Source organism: Cyprinodon variegatus, unplaced genomic scaffold (assembly GCF_000732505.1).
Source record: "Cyprinodon variegatus isolate N-32 unplaced genomic scaffold, C_variegatus-1.0 Scaffold16, whole genome shotgun sequence".
Classification (NCBI taxonomy): Eukaryota; Metazoa; Chordata; class Actinopteri; order Cyprinodontiformes; family Cyprinodontidae; genus Cyprinodon; species Cyprinodon variegatus.
In genome coordinates this window covers 184,521-207,585 of record NW_015150469.1, presented here as the reverse complement: position 1 = coordinate 207,585, position 23,065 = coordinate 184,521, and the positions used below count along the sequence as shown (strand labels likewise).

The window sequence follows — 23,065 nt, the reverse complement described above, 5'->3', positions numbered from 1 at the left end:
ATGGCGAAAGTAAATAACACAGACCTTCTTTTCACCGTAGACAAGCCCTGATCTGCTTATCTGTTCTCCATTTTTCATATGGATAAAATAATAGCTGCATGACCCATGACAACAGACAAGATAGAGGAGAGCAGGAGGCGGGGTTACCAATCTACTTGCTCTGGAGAGCAGAGTTCGCTGCTTTTATATGTTGTCACCAAAGTCACAATTAACAGAATCAAGTCACTAGATTTGGCTCTAAGTGCTTTTTTGTAATCAAATTGTTTGTTGCTGTCTGTTTTGGACATTTCTGCATATGCAAATGGACTGATCCAATTTTTGGACACTGAAGGGGGTCCCTCGAAACATACTTACGGTAATATTATAAGCATTCTGATGGCATTCTAACAAAAGGATTTCTATCAAAAACATAATGTGCACAAACAAGTAAAAGCTGTATTAACCACACATGTAAAAGGAGTTTTATGGGGCCCCCAGGAACTTGGGGCCCTAGGCAACTGCCTAGTTTTGACCAATGGTAAATCCGCCCCTGGTTGAAGGTGTCCACTCTAACCCGTGTTTATCTGTTAAAGGACTCAGATATTTAGTTACGACTGGTGTTTGTTTCTGAAGTAAAACGCTGGCTCAGCTGACTTTATCAACCCTCATGTGGTATAAAAAATGACTGTGGTTTTATTGAAGGTAATGTTTCATATAAATGTTCCACCAATCCAAAAATGGATCTCTGACAACCAGTTTTGGAAATGATCATGCTGTTCTCGCAATAAATGGGATTACTGTGCACAAGCTATAAAATTATGATGGTATAATAACAGTCCCAACCCCCATAATGACACCCTGAAAAGTATCATGTTGCTTTTTCTCATACAGTAGTGTTATAATGAGTTCTCCTAGAGTTGCACCACACTGCGTTGTTTTTCAGCGTCTTGTCTAATCTGCCCACAGATACTTAGCAGCTCAGTGAGGAGCCAGGCATATGGTTATTACTCTTCTTTTTGGTTATTGTTGATTTCATGTTTAATCGAATAAGCTGAGTAACTCATCATGTTGCATGAGTTAAAGGCATAATAACACCTGTCATCTACGTTGCTATCCAGTTTTATATTTGTGAATATTTTATGTATTTTCACCTTGCAAAAGTAATCAAAGCTCTGTAATATGATGCAGTTATTCAGCCTCTGGTTATGATTGAAAGGAAAATTATTTTAAAAATCGTTAGAGTAATAAAATTCTGAGACGTGTTTGCATTTTTATGTAGCCCTTTTTCCTTATCATCTGTTACTGTAATCCGCATCAACCAACTGCCTTCTGAAGTCACATTATTGTTAAAGAGAAATCCATTTATCTGTTTCTAATTGAATCTCTGTGTTTCTTTTATGGCCTAATAGGTTTATGGGAAAATATTATGTGATGAAAGCAAATTGCCAAGAATAGTTAGAAAGCAGAACAAGTTAGAGAGAAGAATTTGGACTAGTTTAAAGCAGGGTTTGCTGGAAACCTCTCAGAAACAGTTTCTATATTTCTATGGCTATACACTTTTCCACATTTTGATTTATTCTAGCTCTATCCTTCTATTCTAGTTCAACCTCTAACTTTGTTAACTCTCTGCTTTTTCTCATCACAGTGGCTTTATCTGGTCTCTTCTTGTTCAGCTGTGACTCCATTCTGGATTGAAAAATTTTCCTCTCCACTGTTGTTATATGCATGCTTAGTGTGAGGGATTGCAAAAGAATCAACGACAAAATGCAAGTGAATATTGTTGCTGCAAGCTCATCCAGGAGGAGCGTGTCTTGCAAGTCAATGACTGGAGACAATCAACTGTTTTTCCTTTACAGAACCTTTTAACCAATCTGACTGTATTGTATCCGTAAAGTGCTGTGAGATGACATGTGTTGTGAATTGGAGCTATATACGTAAACTGAATTGAACTGAACCGAATAGAACTTCCAGATACATCTTGGTTCATCCTAAGGATAAAATAAAATAAAAAAAATAGAGTGGTGAGGTTTATGTAGTTCAGGAATGTGCAGAGGACTCCTTATTGGAGAATCTAAGCAGCTTCTCCACCGACACATGGCATGACAGGAGAGTCCGTTCCTTTAGACAAAGATCGGTGGTGCACCCAAACCTCAAGGATAAGGGCCATTAAGAAACTGAAGTGTCCACGATAAAGAGCAGATATATGGTCTAATAAAAGTGAAGAAAGCCATTTACTTAAAATCAGAAAAAATAATATCAGAAGAAGCCTTAGGTTTTCATTTTCAAATATATACACTTCAACATCAAGCCTGTGATCCAGTCAGTTTGAAATATAATTTTTGTTTTTTCTTTGCATGTGACCAAACATCTCTCAGTAAGTCTGAATAACAACCGCACAGCATCTCCAAACCAGCACATCCTAAACTGCCTCAAAGCAGGAAACTTCTCGCTCACCTGTGTTTAACTGAGAAAAACTCTAAAAAAGAGGGAAATGTTTTAATAAGCAAAACAAAGTCTATTTATTTAATTTTTGGTTTTAATCATGCTGCAATCACGGCTGTGATGTTAGAAACTGTGGAAGGATCGAAGGGGTGTGAATAATTTTAAATCCAGGTGCTTTACTTTTAATATACTAATGCTCAACTTTAACAAAAGAAAATGTATTACACTTGTAAGTCGCTAAGGAGAAGACCAAAAACAGGATGAGCAGCATTTTCCACAGACACGGGGTTGTGGTTTAAGTCTTCTATGAATAATTAAACAACCGTTAATAGCAGACAGAGACTAAATAATTGTATGCCCTAATTAATCATGCAAGAGAGTTCCTTTGTTGGTGCATCTAATTGCTGCTGAACTATGGGAGAGAGACAATGTGCAGCATTAATTAATACCAGCTATCAGTGATCAGATTTGCTTTCAGCAATTCTGTAAACAAACCATGTCCAAAGGCATTTTGCTGATGTTACACAATCAAGATTTATGGTTCCCTTGCTGTAAAACGGTTTGCTAATGAAAGGGGATATAGAACCCTCCCTCTAAACACAGGTTTGTGTAAAGCACTAACTACTGTCGATTGATCAATGTCAAAGCTCCATTATTTAGATTTCCAGAGGTGTTCGGCCGAAGCTCTATCATCATCCTCAGTTCCTCGGATGAATATTACAGGCAAAGAGCTTTTTCATCCAGTCTCTTAGTAAAATTAGATTCGCTGGTTCCTCAGATTTTCATTTTATTTCCAAAGGGACACAACTACATGTTTTCTCTCATAAACTGTTTTCTTTTTTTATAAAAGCAAGCAGGCGCTAAATCATAAATGCATGGTGAATGAATAAAGAGAAAGTCACTCAAATCATACTATTATACTGAATAGTGTTAAGCCATAAACAAAATTAATACAAAAATCTCACTAGATTGCAAACAGCATCCTCTTGATTAAACGTTTATGGTCAGTGCCTGGGCAAAAAGTGTAAAATTATTTTTTATCTAAAGTTGCAATTATAGGAGAGATATGCTGGAACGTAATGACAGCAATTTATTTAAGAACAGATTTAGCTGGAGGTTTTTCATAATTCACTGGAAGTATCAGTTAAAAAGTTGCTGTTTGCATCACTCATTCAAGCTTATTTTTCAAAAGAAGATTTGCAATTTTTCCACTATGTCAGACTCAACACCGGTAAGTGATTATGGGGATGAGCACGTATGACGGGCTTATGTAAACATATCAGCAGAATGATTGACAGTTAGGAGGACCACTTATTTTGAGGATCCACCCAGAAAAAGAACATCCTCCACAATAGCATTAAGGAATGCTTTCAAGGCACAGAAAGGGTTGAAAATGACTGAAAGTCAATGGGAGTCACATGTGGTCCTCACTACATATAGCAAGATGAGGATATGTGTGTGTGTAAGTTGGGGGGAGGGGCGTCTATTTTTTATTTGGCAGAGGTTGAGTTCTTATTAGCAACTGAGGATCACTGAAATGTCCATGTCTACCTCTTTATGACCACAGTGAAATCATCCTCTGATGCTCTATATTGATCATGATCCATCAAACAACCCTTAAGGAATTTGTCAGACACCTTGTTAAGTGATGAAGAATTAGGGGAGTTCTGACGCAAATGTTCTCCTGCACTGCTGTGTTTATTTTTCACTCATTTTTAGTCAATGTCAAACGGTTGAAGCGGGAGCGATACAAGAAGGCTTATTTTGCGTTTGTAAATGCACAAATACCACAACAATTCAGTTTTCAGACAAGGTTAGAGAATGAATGCTGTAATCTTAGTGGTCTCTGTTGATCAAAATAACTATCTAAGGTGTTAGAACATCAACTGCAGCTAAATAAATAGCTACAAACCACAGATAAGCCTGAAAGCCAAGCTATAGAAATCAAACACACCCTTTTAGAGACATGAGACAAATCCAGGCCTCCAAATTAAAGCTGATGGCCATTTAGATCTTGTAATCAGTCTATGTGTCAATTTGCTGCAAAGACAAAGGGGAGCTGAGGAGCAGATGTCTCAGAATACCTTAGGATGAGTTCTTAATAGCTTAGTAGCTTTATAAATCCATTAATGCATAGCAGGCAGACCACTAGCACTGACAGGCTGGTAAACAAGATGCCACAGGCCTTAAAGCAACATGATCCAAAGTTAGTTGACAGACATTTTTTATTAATGATTTTTCTCTATTCTTTTAAAACTCCTATCACTACAACTTGCTTTTGTTTATTCTAAATTATATATTTTAAAGTTATTAATGTCAACTGTATGTTTGCTTGTTTATTTATCACACTTTACCTTTCAAAGTAAATTCTTTGAACATGTAAAACACTACTTGGAAATAAATTCTTTCCTGTGTCTGATTCTGAAGTGATTTGTGGTATTCTCAATTGGATTTAGGTCTAGACTGTGGCTGGGCCATTCTAATACATGCTAATGGATTGATCTACTGTAAATCATCCACTGAAGCTCTGGATTTATCTTACCACCTAAAACTCAATTCTTTTTCAGCTTTCAATAGGTTTTTTTTTTTCTCTCAGGACAGCAATCAATTTAGATCCATCTATTTTCTATCAACTTCAACCTGTTTCCTTTCGCCATGCTCGTGGCCCTTGCTGCCACCAGCATGTTTCACTCTAGTGATGGATAAACTTTTGTGATATGAGAGGGTGAATATTTGCTGTGCTTTCATCTGAACAAGGCACTTTCTGTCAAATGGTAAATGACCTCTACTCATAAAGCACTTTTTCAAGTCAGAAGACTTGACCAAAGACCTTTACACTACATTCGGTCATTCACAAATTCACTAAAAAGCTTCCTCTTTGTGAAACTTTGGCATAGAAGAAATTTAACCTGCCGGAAGTGTAGTTACAAGCCCAATTTTATTGCTAACTTCCTCATCTGCCACTGTCACAAATTGATGAAATATTTGCTTTACGTGAGGTAGGCTGCAGTGTGGGATCCAGAGTATCCTTCTTGGTGTTCCATTTCCCATCAGCCATTGCAGGTTGGAGAGTTCGGACAGCAATGGTGAATGATGATGGTAAAGAAAAGTGTATAGAAATTAATATATTTCCCTTTATAAAACCAAAAATAAACTTGGAAGATGTTTCAATGCGGAGGTCCTCAACAACTGGTCCAAGACCACTAGAAACTCAACGGAGGTACTTGGGGGTCGTACCCAAGGGGGTCGCGAAAGTTATGGTTAATTAGACTTTTATTTTAAACCCCCTCTGCAATTTTTTTTCACTAATTGAAATGTCTTTAAATACACATTAACATGAATTCAACACACTGTAGTAAAAAGATAAATGGAGGGAGGCAGAAGATGTCTTTCGGTCATCAATGCACATACAACACCTGTCCAATCAACCAGGAATCAGAAATATTTTAATTATACCAGGATGAAATTACTCTTGTTAAATTACTCCATATGTAATAGAGTGACTATAGGACCAGTTTGATATAACACAATTTCATACAATATACATAATTCGGAGGTCCCCGTTACATCTCGCTATTGGTTTGGTGGTCTTTGGCCTGGAAAACGTTGAAGACCGCTGTTTTAATGCAAGGAAATAGCTTTGCTAAACTCAAATTTCTGTCAAGTTGAATTTTAAAAAAGAGCTCAATCGTTTCCTGAGAACTGAGGATGTCTTAAAATGTACACCGTACATTGCTGCCACCATCTTCTGTTTAGAGAAGGACTGCTTGTTCTGGAGGTGGTGAATCACATGCACATGGGAACAACAAATCAAATGGTAGGGGTGTCCACAGGGGTGGCTAATGATTGGCTATGGGTAGCCATGAACCTCCCCCCAACACCATCGTGTTTTTACCTTCACCTTCCCCCTCCCCTCCAGCTCTTCTGTCATTCTTTGGTATATTGCTACACTCCGACCTTCCTCCTCTGATTGTCCACGACTGCTATGTGTCTGTATCTGGAAGTCCTTCTGAACCTTAGCTTGGTCATTCTAACCCAAAGTTGGAATCAATAAAGGAAAAAAAAAAACATGATTTATGCAAAATCAGATAACAACCTTGTCCTTAGGTGTGTAAAAAGCTAGTTTTTTAACATATTGACTGAGTTCCTAAAAACTGATTACAAGCCAGCATAAGTAAGAAACTGCTGACCCTGTGTAATACTTGTTTCACTCCAGGTTAGCCTTCCATAATTCCTCCCCTCCAGAGGGACTCCATCAGACTGCTTGCCTGGCTGCACCACACAGCTGTGGCTATGCACATTTTTAGTTAATTACAGGAGCACAGCACATTCAGCAGGTTCTCTCCACTGTTATTGTGAAAGGTGAGCAATCTAAGCCACAAAGCACCAATCATCATCTGTTTGTTGGCTCAATCTAACGCTGCTGTTAAAAGCACCTATCGACCCCTCCTTTGGATTGAAAGACTTACACAAACCAAAACAGAGGTTTTTCATATAGACATATAACATGATGAATATGCATAAGCAACATTACATACTGAACAAAAAATGATTCATTTTCATAAATTATTAAACAATTTAAATAGTAATTCCTTTCCACCCTCTTTGCAGCAATCAGTGCTCAACTACTGACTGTAAAAACAAAGTTAGGATTAATGTTTAAGGATTAGTGATGAATAAATGCTACTGAATTAATCTGTTGTTCTGTTTCAGCTCATGTAAGGTAAGGCAAGGCAAGTGCATTTGTATATTATTCAACACCAGGAAAATTCAAAGTGCTTTACATGAATTACAGTAAAACAGTATCAGAAACAGTAAAAGAAGAAAAATAAATGCTGAATAAAAGCAAAAGAAGATAAAGCATGATGAAAGCAGGTAGTCAAACAAAAACAGTTGAACCACAAACTTAAACTAATAATACCTTAGTTAACAGTTTAATTTCAATACTCAAAGACAGCTCCAAACAAATAATTTTTTAGCTTTGACTTAAAACAATTCAGTCTTCTGTGAGTTTGTTCCAGATAAGTGGAGCATAGGAACTAAATGCTGCAAAGAATATATCTATTTATCATGTTTAACATCTATGAAACTCTGTGAATCTGAATTACACCAAAAAGCACAATAAAATATGTCAGATGGATAAATTAGTGCTAAAACAATAACCTGTAATCGTACAGCAGTGATAAAATTGTTTTTAAGTCAAATGAAAACTCAAACGGCACAAAGAGGAATAATTTTAATGAGCTGTAATGTGAAGATATAGTGGAGGGTTTTCGTGAATTTTTGAAAAAAAAAATGTAGCCTCTCCCGAGAGGGAACACCTATTAAACGTGTGTGAGAGCATGCATGAGCACATTTCTCCTCATGCACGCTCTGTTTGAAAGTTGCTGTTTGCATCACTCATACAAGCTTACTTTCCAAAAGAAGATTTGTAATTTTTCCACTGTCAGACTCGCCACCGGTAAGTGAAAATGGGGACCAGCACATACGACGGCCTTACATAAACATATCACGAGAATGATTGACAATTAGGTGGACCACTTATTTTTATGATCCACCCGGAAAAAGAACATCCTCTACTATACCTTTAATGTCCAAAATATTTATACCATGGCCAAATTATTTTCCAGGTGAGTCTCATTTATCCTGTCCATTGTCTGAAATGCATCATTAAAATTTGTATTCAAATGGACTTCATTGAATCTCCGAGCAGCTGAGGAAACAAGATACTAAACATAATGCTGAGCAAACATTCCTTAACTTCCAAAATAGTATGTGACAACCATATCTACAAAAAGTGGGAAAAGTGGGACTGAGAGCAGGTCTGTGCTGCCTTGGCAACTTATCACTGTCATCACACAAAACTGCAGCAGATAAATCACCTTGATTTACCAGGAACCATCTGGGGAGCAATGCCCATGAAGAAATATGGGATGAGGGAAAAGATAGAAGAATATAAAGCTTTGACAGCAGGGAGATTTGCCAGGAGGGGAAAACGCATGCTGGGAAAGGACCCAAACCGTTAGATAAATCATAAAAGAATGGTACAGAATTTTATGCGTGACAGCTGCTTGCTTTTATATGATGCTATCAGAGAAGCTTGGACTGTCTGACCTTGGAGAACCTGAACTGAACCTCCTGAATCAATGATGATATCATCCACCTTGGTTTGTTTTTTTTTAGTTTGTAAACACAAAGCTAACTCAGTACAGGGAGACGCATGAACCGACAAACCTTTTTGTAATTCCACAGAGCATCTGGCAGTCAAAAAGTCTTTGAAGACCTCATGATTCTGGTTTCTCTTGTTTTTATTTCATAACAGTCATCACACATACTAAAACTTTGAAATGATTGATGCAGTTGATCTTGATTCTGTTTGGTTTTCCTATAGAGCCAGTCAGATGTGGAGTTTGTGTAAAGAATGAAGGAATGTAGTGTGTTGTGTGACTTTTTTACTTTTCCATAAAAGATCTCCTTGTCAAACTCCTCATAAAGTCTGCAACGAAGTATGCCAACCTGTAGATTCCAGGATTTGATCATTCTTCTGATAAAACACAGTTTGGCCCTGCAAAATAATGACAACATATGTCAAAAGATAAAAGCCAAAAAAAAGTAACACAGAAGAAATAAAAGGAAAAAAAACAGAAACAGCATCCAAGGGCTACATTTTGGAACCCAGGGTCATCTTGTCGAATTTGAAAACATTTTATTCTTGAAAAACTTTTCATACCCTTTGTTCTATGTTCCAATTCTTCATGCCAAGACAAAGGCTTCAATCGGAGAATGTAAAAAATATGCACAGATTCAGATTTTTGAAAGTGATCAAGAACCATGTTTATCTGCCATTTTTGTTAGTTTATCGAATTAAAAGCCAATAAAATAAACTTACTAGATGTAGCAAGAGCTAATATGGAAAAGTGAAGCAATGTATTACATCAATATCAGGTGAGCAGGAGCTTCTTCCTCTTAAACTTACAAGATCTGCAGTTTTTAAAGCATAGTTTCTTTCCCCAGGCTGTCTCTCTTATGAACAATGAACGCCTCATAGCCTAGAGTCAGATACTCGAACACTAAATAAATAAGTATACTGCACCTTCCTCTTTCTAAAGAAACAAAAAAAAAAATATGGGGACTGCACACACACACACCCACACACACCTACACACAAACTTAGACAAATTCAGAATAAGCAGCAATATATATATATATTGCTGCTTATTCTGAATTTGTCTAAGTATGTATATATTAGAGTTGTCAAAGGTTCTCACATTTTATAATTATTGAAAAGTAGATAACTGTGTTGAAAACCCTTTTGAGAAAGTAAAAGTACTGACTAACCTCTTATTTAAGAAAAAGTAAAAAAGTACAGGCAGTACATTTTTAAAGATATAAGTTAACCTAACTATAAACTTCATTCTTTCACTCACTTTGTTGGTGGAGAGATCATGAAAAATAATGAAAGTTTAGTTTTACCCTGAATCAACATTTCAGACAGGACATTATAGAATGAACTAAACAGAAATCCTGCATAAGCATGCTTTATGGTTGTTTTTAGCAATCTGGTATTTACAACATTACAGCTGCAAAAAGCTGTAAACAATATCATGTAAATATAGTCTTATAAATTGGGAATGGATGGGGGATGTTTCAGTTCTCAGAATCGGATTAATCAGGTGCCATAATTCCCAGCCCCTCATCTTAATCCATGTCACAGATTATCTTTACGCTCTAGATTTTCTTCCCACTTTGTTGAACTTGCTACATCATGTCATTATCAATACATATAGAAGTAATGAGGCAGTTTGGAGAAAGTAGGAAGTAAAAAGTCCTTAGAAAAATTAATACTTAAAGGTATAGTGGAGGATGTTCTTTGTGGATCATCAAAATAATTGGTCCTTCAAATTATCAATCATTCTGGTGATATGTTAGCGTAAGGCCATCCTACGTGCAAGTCCCCGTTATTACTTACCGCAAGTGAGTCTGACAAAGTGGAAAAATTGCAAATCTTCTTTTGGAATTAAGCTAGTATCAGCGATGTAAACAGTAACTTCTAAACAGAGCGTTTACGAGGAGAAATGGGATATCCTTCCATAAAAATTCAAAAAATATCCACTGGACTTGGTTTTCAAGATTTGAAGACATTTCGCCACCTCTCCAGGAAGCTTTCTCAAGAGGTGGCGAAACGTCTTCAAATCTTGAAAACCAAGTCCAGTGGATATTTTTTGAATTTTTATGGAATGACTATGACCTGGATGACTGAGAACCTTCATCAGCAGAAATGGGATAGTTCACACTCTCACAAACATTTAATAGGCGTTCCCTCTCAGGTGCGAGTACAGGGTTGTGTATTTTTTATTTATATATTTTTTTAAGTGGAGAGGGCAGATCTTATTTAAAAGTTCGCGGAAATCCTCCACTGTAACTTTAAGAAAACGTTCCAAAAAAATGTTTGCTCACCAAACTTACCTGAAGATGTTGCAGTTTTCTAACTATTCTTAATATATGTACCCAAATTTATCTTTTTTCTTATAAGTTAGTTACCAAAGCACCAAATATTATCAACTTAAGCCAATCCCACTGCTGTATCTTTGCTTTATTAATAAAGACTTAACATGACAGAAATAACATTAAATGCATCTTTAATGTGTTTGGTTTGTATTTGTAGTATTCTTACATGCAATCATCGACAAAAAAAAAAAAAACTGTACATGTTTCAGAATTAAGGTAGACATGAACTGAAACTAAATCAATAAAGAGTAGTTCAACTTGATCAGTGAAATCAATCTGATAGATTGAACCTTACATATGCTTGGTTTACTACATTATAGGGGTGCAAAGCCTGTGTGCAAAACAAGGGCATGATGTCATTGACTAAAGTGCAATTCTGTGTCAAATCCATTTGTGATTTCTCCAAAACAGGAATGTTAACATCAGAAAAAAATATTCTCACTTGTAAGCAAGTCTCCCTCTTGTGGAAGAAACAGAGAAAAGCACATTTTTCATGAAGTGTAGATGATACAAGTTTCATTCAGAAATTTGATCAAATGAACATTTTCAGATAAAGCTTTAAATTAGTGCCTCAACTTTAAAAAGTTATTTTTCCCCCAAAGACACAAGTAGGCAGTCGTGAAGAGACCCTTAAATGAATGGAAGGACTGCATTTGGATGCTCTAAAGAAGAACAGCCATGAAAATCAAAGCATTGCAGTACTGTTGGTTAAGAAAACATGGAGTGGATTCAGCATCTGCCTAGAGTTCTACCAAATAAAACAAAAAAAATCATTTGTGGACATTTTGTCAGGGAAAATTTGCACAACCTCTGAGATGAAAACATAAATATAACATACAGGAAATTACACAAACTCATTTAAGGAATCAGACGACAGACAAATGAAAGCAAGGAAATATCCTGCAGAAATGCCCCTCCCCTACATCCTGCATGCAAGTTGTTTTGTTTTGTTATTTAATGCATCAGTGGAGTGATCGCACAAACAATTCATCTGGTGGGGGGTTTTTATACGATAGTTCCTACCTATGCTTTTAATGCATCAGTAACCTTCAACCAGAATACAACAACAGTTTAACATACATCAGGGAAAATAGGCATTAAAAATGTCAATGTATTCTCAGCAAATAGATTTCTATTGACCAACAGATGGGAAATTCACATTAAGAGGAATGGCAGCACTGGAAATTTTAATAAAGGGAGTAACATGTAGTACAGAACTGCTAAAAAAGTTACTGACTGCAGCATTAAATCCTACTCTGAATCATTAAAGCAGCTTTTATTTCTCATGTCTTGAAATGAAAAGAAGCAGGAAGTGCCTCCAGAAACATTCCCGACAACCCTGTCAGTTTTTATGGGCTAGTCGTCAATTAGAGTTTATNGAGGATTTTTAAGAAAGAATAGGGTCTAAAACAGTTGAGAACAGAAAAAAAACAGGCTAAAATAGCTCATCAAGAGCTGGAGCAAAAAATTAAATTTAAAAAGATATCACACCTGAGCAATGAACTAGCTTCTTTCTTTCTAGGCTGAAATTACTAAAAGAACAGGCTTTTCTAACGAGAAGCACCTTTACCACCCATTTAATCTAAACAAGGTTTTTTAAATGAAGTATTGTATGTTTTTAATTACCTTGTTATCAGCAGCTGGTTTTAGTTTAATACCAACGCTGTGATTAGAAAAGTATTTAAGGAGAAAAAACATTGATCTATTTAACACTTATTTTCCCTGCTGTGAAATATTCAAAGAAAAGAGAATCAGGACCATCAACATTATGTTTTCGTTGTTTTTTTGGGGGGGTTATGAAAATTACTTCAATTTCAGCACCACTGACATCTAAACATCTACTTTCCAGATATCCATGGAAGATGATGAATTATTATGTTATTTTCTTAGATGATCCTACAGAAAAAATAAAAAGGAATCAACCAACCAGATGTGCACTTCCATGTTCAGCATGTTGTTTTGGTTTGTGGTCAAATCTGAATTATGACGCCATAATGGTGGTGATTTTCTTACACTCTAATTGTTTTGTCATAAAACAATCCGGAGATGCAATCTGCTCTGAAAAATTCCCTTCATTCCCAGCAGAGCCCGGATCCAGTCTGTACAAGCATGGACTTTCAGCTGTAACTCGTGGTTAGGTAGGAGAACAGGTTACAAGACGAAGATAAAAGCTCGTTAAGCTAGTGTAACAGGTGCATCTCCTTGCTGTAAAAGCCACCTGACTTCCAAAACAACCATGTCTGCTTTTCCTCCTCGTTGTTACAAAGCTCAGAGTCCAGCTCCTGCTGGCATTCGTAAATCCTTCAACCTTCACTGAAGTCTATAAAAATCCTTCTGGCTAAAAATCGCTGAGGATGCTGATGTCAGCAAACTCCTGGCGGTATCTGTAAGAGTACAAGGCCAAGAGAAAGGACCATTTGAGGGTCAGGAAGCTCCAAACGCAGGACAGGTAAAGGCTCCGCGGGTTGGTCAGTGCTGTGGGGCGGAAATGACAAACAGTTAAGGGTTTAACTTAAGAAATGAACAGTTACGATACATTTTCAAATATGATTTGACACCAAGAGAGGCTTACAGTGTTTCTGCGTGATGGCCAGGCTTAGAAAGGTAAAGAAAGCAGCTACCGCCAGCACTGAGAAGAGCACTCCGACAACAATGAAAAACCTGAGGCCTTTGAGCCAGGTGCGCCAGTAGTCCTGCATGTACATGATGTGTGTGACAAGAACCCAGAACGCCAAGACTCCTGTCAGATGAAGAAAACACAACGATTAGTTTTCTGCTTGATTAAATAAATACTAGCATCATTATAGAAAGCTCTGACAGGACGCTCTATCATTCTATTCTTCAGCACATAGATCAGTTACCTGTAGGATAAGGATAAGTTTTAATATAACTAAAAAGTTCCCTCATATAAAAGTCCCTAAATGACCAGTTTTCTGCTCACTAAAAAAAGGCCATGAAATTTTGTCTTGAAAGAAAAACTGGGTCATTTTCTAATATTTTAGTTGGCAAACAAACTGAATGAATTCCAACATCCCTGATATAATTCAGCTTTAAACCTACAGCTCAGAAGCTAGAAATAGATGTTTCTTAAGCAGGTGACTAAAAGCTTCAACTAATCAGAAATCCACTTCTTACCTGAATGGAAATTAAAGGATAATATTTTGCACGATAGAGACAAGAAACCTGCTTTGGTATTGTCTTTTTTTAATTTTTTTTTTTACAATCATGTTTATTCAAACAGCTTTTCAGCAAAGCTTCCGTTTATTTTATTTTTTTCAATTCAGTCTTAAATGCTTGTTTTCTATTTTAAATACAATCAAGCATATCATTCTTTTTTTTTTTTTTTTAAATACACAAACTTTTGTAAATAAATACTGACAGCACAATCTGTTGCTGCTTTGTTTAAAGCTGAGGAATGTTACCTGATGTGCATTTAAGATAGCGAATTAAGGGTTTTTAATAGAAGAGCTCATTTCAAAATGTGCCATAGAATCAAACATGGGTATCCTAAGAGCTTAAGGCACAAACAGCTGCTTTAAGGCCCGGGGCGAGCAGCCCCCATCAGAGAACACAAACACAGCAACAAACAGGGGAGAAAAAAGGTATAAACAACAGTTTAAAGGATAAAAAACTAATCTCAAATAACCGACACACTCATTTGCAGAGCTTAGGATTCAATTTAGGTAAATTTGACATTTCACGATTAATCCGCTTAATTGTTTCAGCCCTAATATAGTTCATATGTTAGCTAGAATAGCATGTTTTCTTTGTAAAATATATATAAAAAAATACACTTGGAAAACAAAAAGTGTTTTATTCATACATGTTATATTTTTAGATTTCTTGCATATTTTAAAAGAATTAGGATCAAATGACCAAAACCAATTGTCACTGATTTGTCTTGATTCTAATTGACTTTTTGTGTTTGTTCTGATAAGACAAGAGAAAAAAATTCCTCTATAGCCATTTTTAACCTTTAAAGTTCTGTTTCAATTTCCTCAACAAATAATATTAAGTTATTTTTCACGATGAGCTCATAGTTTACAGTAAAGAAAGAAAAATGTTATGTGACTCAAATATAAAAACATTAACATGCAGGAGATGGCCAAGAGCAACTTTGGTTTAAGTCTCCTAAGTCAGAATCTGAACAAACAGCTGAAATGTTCCATACAAAATAAGATGATAATGGACACCAAGTATAAAGTGCATAAGAAATTTATAAATGAATAACAGAATATAAAACTATAATATCAGGGTCGCATAAATGTTGCTTGTAGAACATTTTTAACTTGGTCTAAACTATAAGCATGGGATCCCACAAATAAAAGTCCAATCTGGCCCCATAGCACCGGGGGCCATCTTTGAATATGATCCTATTGACGAATGTTATCCTCAAGCGATTTAAACAGACCTTAGTCGATATTTAAGGAGTGATTAGTGGCGCCTGTTACAGCATTTTAGCCCCAGAAGGCCGCAGTCTGGGCCATACATCTAGGATTGATTGAAGGGCGATCCATAATAACAAATACTGGAACATTTATTGCCATTAATAGCAGTTATGTTTCATAAACATACCCGACAGGCCTCCCATAGCCGCTGTCCATGGCTGTTTATAGGCGATATTCCAAACCAAGAAGGCAGAGAATCCAAACAGAGTCCCGCAGCTAGCATAGCCTATGCTAATGTGTATCCTGCTGATTCCCATTGTAAAAGAATGTTAGCGACAGATCTGTACGGCCAAGCAAGATGAAAAAATTTTACAATTTTAGTATTTAAAAAAAGGACAGATCCGATGTTTTGGCTCTGACCTACATCAACAGCTTACAGCCGCCATATTATGTAATATCCTCAGCAACAGGAAAACGACAAGATAGAAATCCCCCTAGGCTCACAGCCAGTAGAAACACGACGCCTGACAGCGTGGATTATTTTAAAACAGACCCGCGAAAACATTCTACACAACTTTAATATTTGAGTCAACCAAACACTAAAAATGTGCTTTATGAAATCAGCTACAGAGAGCAACAACACAGACTAAATTAGTCTCTTAAAGTTTAATAAGGAGAGTCAAGCCTAACAGCGAGAGCCACCAGAATATTGGTGCAAGTCACCCATCCTCTTTGTTATTTACCTATCTTTGTTCAGAGGAGCTCCCCATCGCCAGCTCAGCTCAGATACTGCCCCTAGTGGAGAAAAGTAAAGGAGCATTTTGATTTTGGTGGCACAGGTGAATTTTAATAAAATTACCAAATCACGTTCAAGCTTTTCTAGAATAATAGTGTGATCAACTGTACAAATGTAGCGTCAGATCTAATATCGCAAGAACAGACCCAAATCCTTGATTTTAGGCCATAAAAATATCAATAGTAATTATCAAAGTTTCAGTGCTTTTATTAGTCCTTTGGCAAGGCAAGGCAAATTTATTTGTATAGCACAATTCAGTACAAAGACAATGCAAAGTGCTTTACATGATTAAAATACAGGAAAATAAAGCAGAATCAAAGCAAGTAGGAAAAAATAAATAAAGAAAATAAAGTAAAAAATGCAGAAACAAAAAAAGAACATTAAAAACAGTGGGCTATGGGCTTTTATTAGCCCTATGGACTAATAAACCTGGCTAAAACTCAGTAATGATTCAGACATAGTTCAAATTCCTCAAGGAGTTCACGTCAATTTCAACATGAAATGTTAAGATTTGTTAATTATTTGTGCAAATATTAAACACTCAGAAAAACACAATAGCCCAACATTTTAACCCACCTGTTGCTCACAGTAAAGAGTATCAATGCACTTCCGTTTTGTCTGTCTGGAAGTTATGCAGACTGTGGTTGTCAAGCACTGCATTTGACTGAGATGGCATGTGAAACACTTTGGTTTCATAGCAATATAATAGAACATTTTATTCACAATGCACATGATTTTGTTTATGTATATACACATAAAAGCCTTTGATATCTTTAAAGCTTGATGATGCCATAGGGATAATTTTAACTTGTTTTGTAACCACAGATTGGGAGGCAGTTATAAACTCTTTGTACATTTTTGTAAATTCATACTTGATTTTCTTTTTCCAGCCTTTCCAATGTGTCTTTATATTTATTTATTGAATAATAATAATAATAATAATAATAATAATAATAATAATAATAATAATAATAATAACAGTACAGTAGAATCTGTGTGTTTGATGTTAGAGTTGACAAAGTCTTTAAGGTCAAGGTAACTCTTTTCATGCGCTGATATGTAAAACCTTATTTCAAAGAGGATGTGTTTTATTTTTCTCAAAACAGGGCTTAAACAGGTGCATTGAATGCTGATCAGTATAGATTGCACATTACTACACATTTTCACCATAAAAGAATAAAATTGGCTACATTAATCGATTTTTAAAGCCAGAATTAAGATTAAAACATAGCTTTAACTCTATGCAAAGTATTATAACCAATGTTTTTCTTTGTCTGAGATGTTTAGCAGCAATAGACCGAAAATGTATGTTACTGAGTAAAAGTTGAAAGCCTTCCTGTGGTTGATTGCAGCTCCTTTGCATGTCTGCATGATGGCAAGTCGAAAGCAAAACTGAAGGAAACCACAATACTCAACTGTGTGTCTGAAAGTTATATATTGTAAGTAAAAAAAAAAAAAACTGCAAATTTTCAAAAACTATGCTGTTCACACGCCTGCTGCTGTGGGTCTGTGCTGAATTCAGCTCATGCCCTTAGGCGCTCACTTCATGACCAATCAGAAAGATACAGGAAACGGTGTCCACTAACCCTCCCCACGACTCATACGGGCGACCCAGACTGGCAGATCAACCCCAGACATATGAAAGAAAATACGACTGGAAACAGGAAAGCAGAGAACAAGTGTGCCGACAAGCCTTACAAGTGGATAAATGTGGTAAGTCTCTGAACATGGATGGCAGTAATGTAAATGACAGATCAGCGCTTTATTTTCACATTTTAGAAATAAATCTTTTTTTTTTAGAAAATGTGTTTTATTCATAATTTGGTAAATCATGTAGGCTTTATTATGTGTATATTTATAGATTTTGGAGCAGTATTTACCAGGTGCATGAAAGTTTATTTTATTGTTGCTCCAAAATTGAAATGAAACTAACCATGCCTTAATTATGAAATAAAAAAGTGTTTGCTTCTACTTTTTAATCATAATTAATTTGTTTGCACGTCATCATCTAGACACTTTTAAAAGGTAGTCAATTATGAGAGCGCGTAAGATTAGCAACTGTTGCGGCATGTTGAATTACTCCTGCATTAGATTTTATTCCTGGCTTCATATTGGCTTCACATTTTGCATCAATCCTCCTCTGACCACGAGGTCAAACAGATCAAATATGTATTTCCCTGTGGCTGCTAAGTGGCAGGAGAAAGGAAGGAAAAGGTGGACGTGTGTCACTGCATGTATGTGTGTATGTGTGCACATGTGTATGTGTGTGTGCTCAACAAAGACAGTTGACAAAGTACATTCCATGGGCGTTGATGTGTTGCAGGAAATCCCACTCCCATTCCCGAAGGATCTAAATAGAAACACACAAAATAAATAGAAAGAGAGAAATAGACACTGACTCAGATAACAGAACAATTTGCTGGATTAAACAATACAACTATAAATATCTGACATCAAAACCTGAAATTTCATCCTTTACTTTTTTCACATAAAGGGCTGTGAAAAGACATTCTATTTTTGATTGTTTTTGGTCACAACTTCAGTAAATTTTTAAGATCGTCAAATAAATATTTCAATACTGGACAAAGATTATCTGAGTAAATAGAAAAAAAAAACAGTTTTCAAGATGATTTTATTTACTGAACAAAGAAAGCTACCCATGCCAACCAAGGTTATGTGTATTATACAGCCTTGGGTATATACTATATATACTATAACAAAATAAATAAATAAATAAATAACTATTAAAAAAAACAGGCCCAATTTTTTATTTTAGCGTACCTGTTGCCTACATTATACAAGACTTATGGAATTAATGAATCACTCAGCCTATTTGACAACAGGAAGTAGATAGAAATCGAGTCTATACCCCAGTTTAACAAAAAAACAAAAAACATGAAATGATTGGAAACAATGTAACTGAGATCTATCAGTCTAGAAATATGGCTACAAAGACATTTCTAAGGCTTTGGGACTCCATTGAACTACAGTGAAGGCTGTTATCAACAAATAGTAAAAGCATAAAACAGTAAACTTTCCCAAGAAGCGGCCAGCTATAATTTAAGCTATCATTTCATCCAGGATCTCAGAGAATAACCCAGAGCTGTGCAGACTGAGTTCAGATCAGTGGTAAGGATTCTGCAAAAAACAAAAAGAGAGACACAACAAAAATGGCATCCATGGGAGAGTTCCATGGCAAAAAGATATGTTTCTGTCTTACATTTCCTAAACAAGATCTCCATTATCCCCAAGACTGTTGGATTAAAATTTCCTCTAGACAGAAAAGACTGACTGATTTTAAGACATCGTTTTTCTCATTATATCTGTTATTAAACCCCCCCTCAAACTGACAAACGTGGGGGCAGTAATTTGATGGTCTGAGGCCGCCCTGCTGCCACAGAGCCTTTATGATTGCAACAACTGATTAACCACAAATTCTGTTTTCTACCATAAAACAGTGAAGGAAGGTGTCTCACCAGCTTAAGCTAAAGTTCTCTAAGTTCATTCGGCACCACAGTTTTCCTGGGAGCTTAAGGTGATTCTTGGTTTTGGTCTGTAGGGCTGAGCCGCCAGGAGTGAGATGTTAAGATAATAACTTAACATAATGTAGGTAGGATAATAACTTGAACTAGAAAATTCCCAAAGGTCATTTTGGAGGTGCCTGCCACTTGATGCATAGTTGTTTTTGTACAGCTTTAGGTTCTGTGGCAAAGCCAGGGTGGCACCAAAGGCTTCATAGGGTTATTTGGGTTCACCTGACATCGGGTAAGAGCGTGAAACTCAATGGAGAAATATGTCACCATGCCAGGTGGCAGCTTGCTTCTTGCTTGATGGTGACTGGCGTCGCCATACTTAGTGGCGACTGGGGTCATGATAAAGATCCCTATAATGCAATAAAATGCTGAGTATATTATTAAGGCTTTTATTTTGTAGAGTACCTGGTGTCTTACTTTGAAGGTCCTGCAGGGCTGCATAAAGTCAGCCTCTGGAGTGATATGACATCAATTTGCAAATGGTTAATCTATCTTGTTCTTCTTATTATGTTAATAGATGCTTTATTACAGTGGAAATGGGAGACTTTTAATATGAAATGTACACTAAGGTGAAAATCATCAAATATTGGTAACAAAACACAAATAATTTAAACTGAACAAGTTCAGTCAAGTTCTTTACAGGCTTCTGTTTCCTTGTAGTTCCTCCAGTTGGAGCAGTTTATGTTAGTTAGTGACCGTAAATAAGATCATAGAAAGTGTTGTTAAGTCATTTCTTTCAATTAGACATCCATGTAGAAAGCATATCAGTGTTTTATGTAAACTGAGGGAATAAAATAGTTTAAAGTAGAGCCAAATTGATACATTGGCAGGGTGATATTTTTGGTATATATTTGTGGGGATTTTTATATCATAGGCTAATAGGTGCAGTTTTTACTGGTTATTTAATTCTGCTAATCAGTTAGCAGAACCTCAATCTGCGATACCAGTAAGGTTTTCCCTCTTCATCTTCAATGCCAATTTTGTGAATGAACACCAACTGACAAGAATCGAAGTCATAGCCTTATATGAAATTATCAGGGTGGTAATTATCCAGATTTGCAGTTCATGAACACGCGCTCACTTACGCACAGGTGGACTGCATCAAGTTTACAAAGATCATTGATGATCATTTACTGAAGTGAAGATTGTTTGTTGAATCTGATGTGGTTCACTATTAAGAAGCCATGATAGGAGAAGAAGTGAGAGGTCAGGGCCATGTGCTGGAAATAACCAAACAATCTCAAGAAATGTACAGTTATAATACATTTTGAAATATTATTTATCACTAAAAGAGGATTAAATTGTGCTCTGGCGTATTTTAATATGCAATAAAATATTTGCATTAAGAATATTTTGATTTTTAAAATGCTTACAATTAAACAGAAATAAAGAATCTTCTCTGTTTAGGGAGAACTAAGCAGTGTGTCTCATCACCTAACGTGACATTATTCACTATTATTGAGACAGCATGAAAAAGACATTTGTGGACCAGTATTTTGTGTCCTGTTTTATTATTCTTTAGGTATCACCACAGTTGTAGTTATTTTCTATCAATGAGCTAAGGAGGCAATGCAAGCAAACTTTTTCAAGTGTTAATGAATTAATAGTGTTATGCAAGCTTACTTTTTCTATCTGAAATCAACCAACGTTGATAAAGTTTCCTTCATCAATATACCTACCTACATGTCACTTCGGGTTGTGGTAGCAATGGGCCAGTGGGGTGTTGTAGCATAATGGTAAACAAGATTGCTTGTTTTCTGAGAATTCTGTCAGTACCTGCTTCAAACCCCACAGATTGCCACTCTGACTTCCTCTGCAGGAACCACAGATTGCTCCTTGGGTGCTGCAAGCTGCTCTAACCTACCTAAGCATGATAAGATAAATGCAGAAGGCAGTTTGTGTTGCATTGACTAATAAAAATCAACAGTCTTAACCTCTGATCATCTAACATAAGCCTCAGGGTCACATCAATGCCTATTAATTTAGGGGAGGGCATACAGTATCCGTAAATACACTAGATTTCTGATCAACAGATAAAATCTTGAGGACCAAATACTTCATCAACTTTCTAAAAATAATCAGTAGCATCCCTTTGCATGTTTCTTTTTATTTTCATAAAATGTTTTTATAAATGGTGTAGTTAAAATCCCTTCTGTTTTCATCAAAGAGCATCCCGTACATTTAGTCATCCACTAACTGTGCATGTTCTTCTATTTAGAGTGATGGGAGAGGTCTGGAAATTTTTATTGTAGATACACTTTACCTATTAGAGACTAAATAAAATAAAATAAAAATCCAGGAAATCACATTTTGTCTCCCATAAACAAGCAAGAGGTCTGGCCCACACACACACCTGTAACTTCCTCTTTAAGAGGCTCTTCTGTCCTCCACTCCTTACCTGTAACTGCACCTGTTTGAACTCATTATCGGGATGAAAGATACCTGTCCACAGCCTCAAACAGTCAGACTCAAAATTAAACCATCAGCAAAAAGCTGTTGAAGGACACCAGGAAGGAAACTGCAGCCCTGCACCAGGCTGGGAAAAGTGAATCTATGAATAAATCAACTGCCAGAACAACTGTGTAAGACATATAAGACCACTGATAAACTCCTTTGTTCTGGAGCCCAACACAAGATCTCATCCTGTGTGGTCAAAATGATCATGAGACTTTAGAGCAAAGATCCCAGAACTACACTGGCGGTTACCTACCATCAGTTTCACAACCAGAGGGCCTCAAATCCTACAGTGCCAGGCATGTCCCCCAACTTAAGCTGGTAAATGTTCAGGCCCATCTACAGTTTGCTAGAGAGCATAGGGAAAATCCAGAAGAAGATTAAGATAAACCAATATATATCTTTTTGACACAACTCGACTCATTGTGTTTGGAGAGAGAAGAATGTTAGGTTGCATCCAAAGAACAACATACTGTACCTACTGTGAAGCATGGCGGTGGACACATCATGCTTTGGGGCTGTTTTCTACAAAGGGGATTTTTGAATGATCTGCGTTTAGGGAATAATGAATACGGCCATATATCATGCGATTGTAAGACAAAACCTTCTTCCATCAGTCAGAGAACTGAAAATGGGACGTGACATTTGTCATCCAGAGTGACGATGATCCCAAGAACATCACTCAAAACACAGGAATGGCTCCTTCAAATGTGTTTCACGGTCCTGGAGTGGCCTAGCCAGTGTCCGCCCTTCACCCCCTTGGTTTTTTTTTGGCCGGGGTTGAAAGCGTGTTGCTCAGCAACAGGCCCAAAACATCCCCGTTCCAGAGCAGATCCACATGGGCCAAAATACCTGCTACTGTGTGTACAAACCTGGTAAAGACTTACAGCACACCTTTGACCTCTGAAGTATTTGTTATTGACCAAATACTTCTTTTTCCATCAAAATTTACAAATTCTTTAATA

General features: G+C 36.5%; 2 protein-coding genes across 3 annotated transcripts in view; one reads left to right on the top strand and one right to left on the bottom strand.

The window, feature by feature from the left end:
- Nucleotides 1–12,717: 12,717 nt before the first annotated feature.
- slc48a1 (solute carrier family 48 (heme transporter), member 1) lies at nucleotides 12,718–15,786 on the bottom strand. Its single transcript, XM_015385265.1, has 3 exons — nucleotides 15,505–15,786; nucleotides 13,502–13,669; nucleotides 12,718–13,404 (listed from the first exon to the last, which is right to left on the bottom strand). Exons 1-3 carry the CDS (start codon nucleotides 15,632–15,634, stop codon nucleotides 13,268–13,270), a joined length of 435 nt encoding a protein of 144 aa, XP_015240751.1. The 5' UTR covers nucleotides 15,635–15,786; the 3' UTR covers nucleotides 12,718–13,267.
- A 1,907-nt stretch (nucleotides 15,787–17,693) lies between these two features.
- LOC107091899 (rap guanine nucleotide exchange factor 3-like) overlaps nucleotides 17,694–23,065 on the top strand; it is a 41,992-nt gene continuing 36,620 nt past the window's right edge. For both annotated transcript variants that reach the window (XM_015386125.1, XM_015386114.1), the window contains exon 1: nucleotides 17,694–17,826. The gene's annotated coding sequence lies outside the window, so the exon portion shown is untranslated. The remainder of the gene's footprint in view (nucleotides 17,827–23,065) is intronic.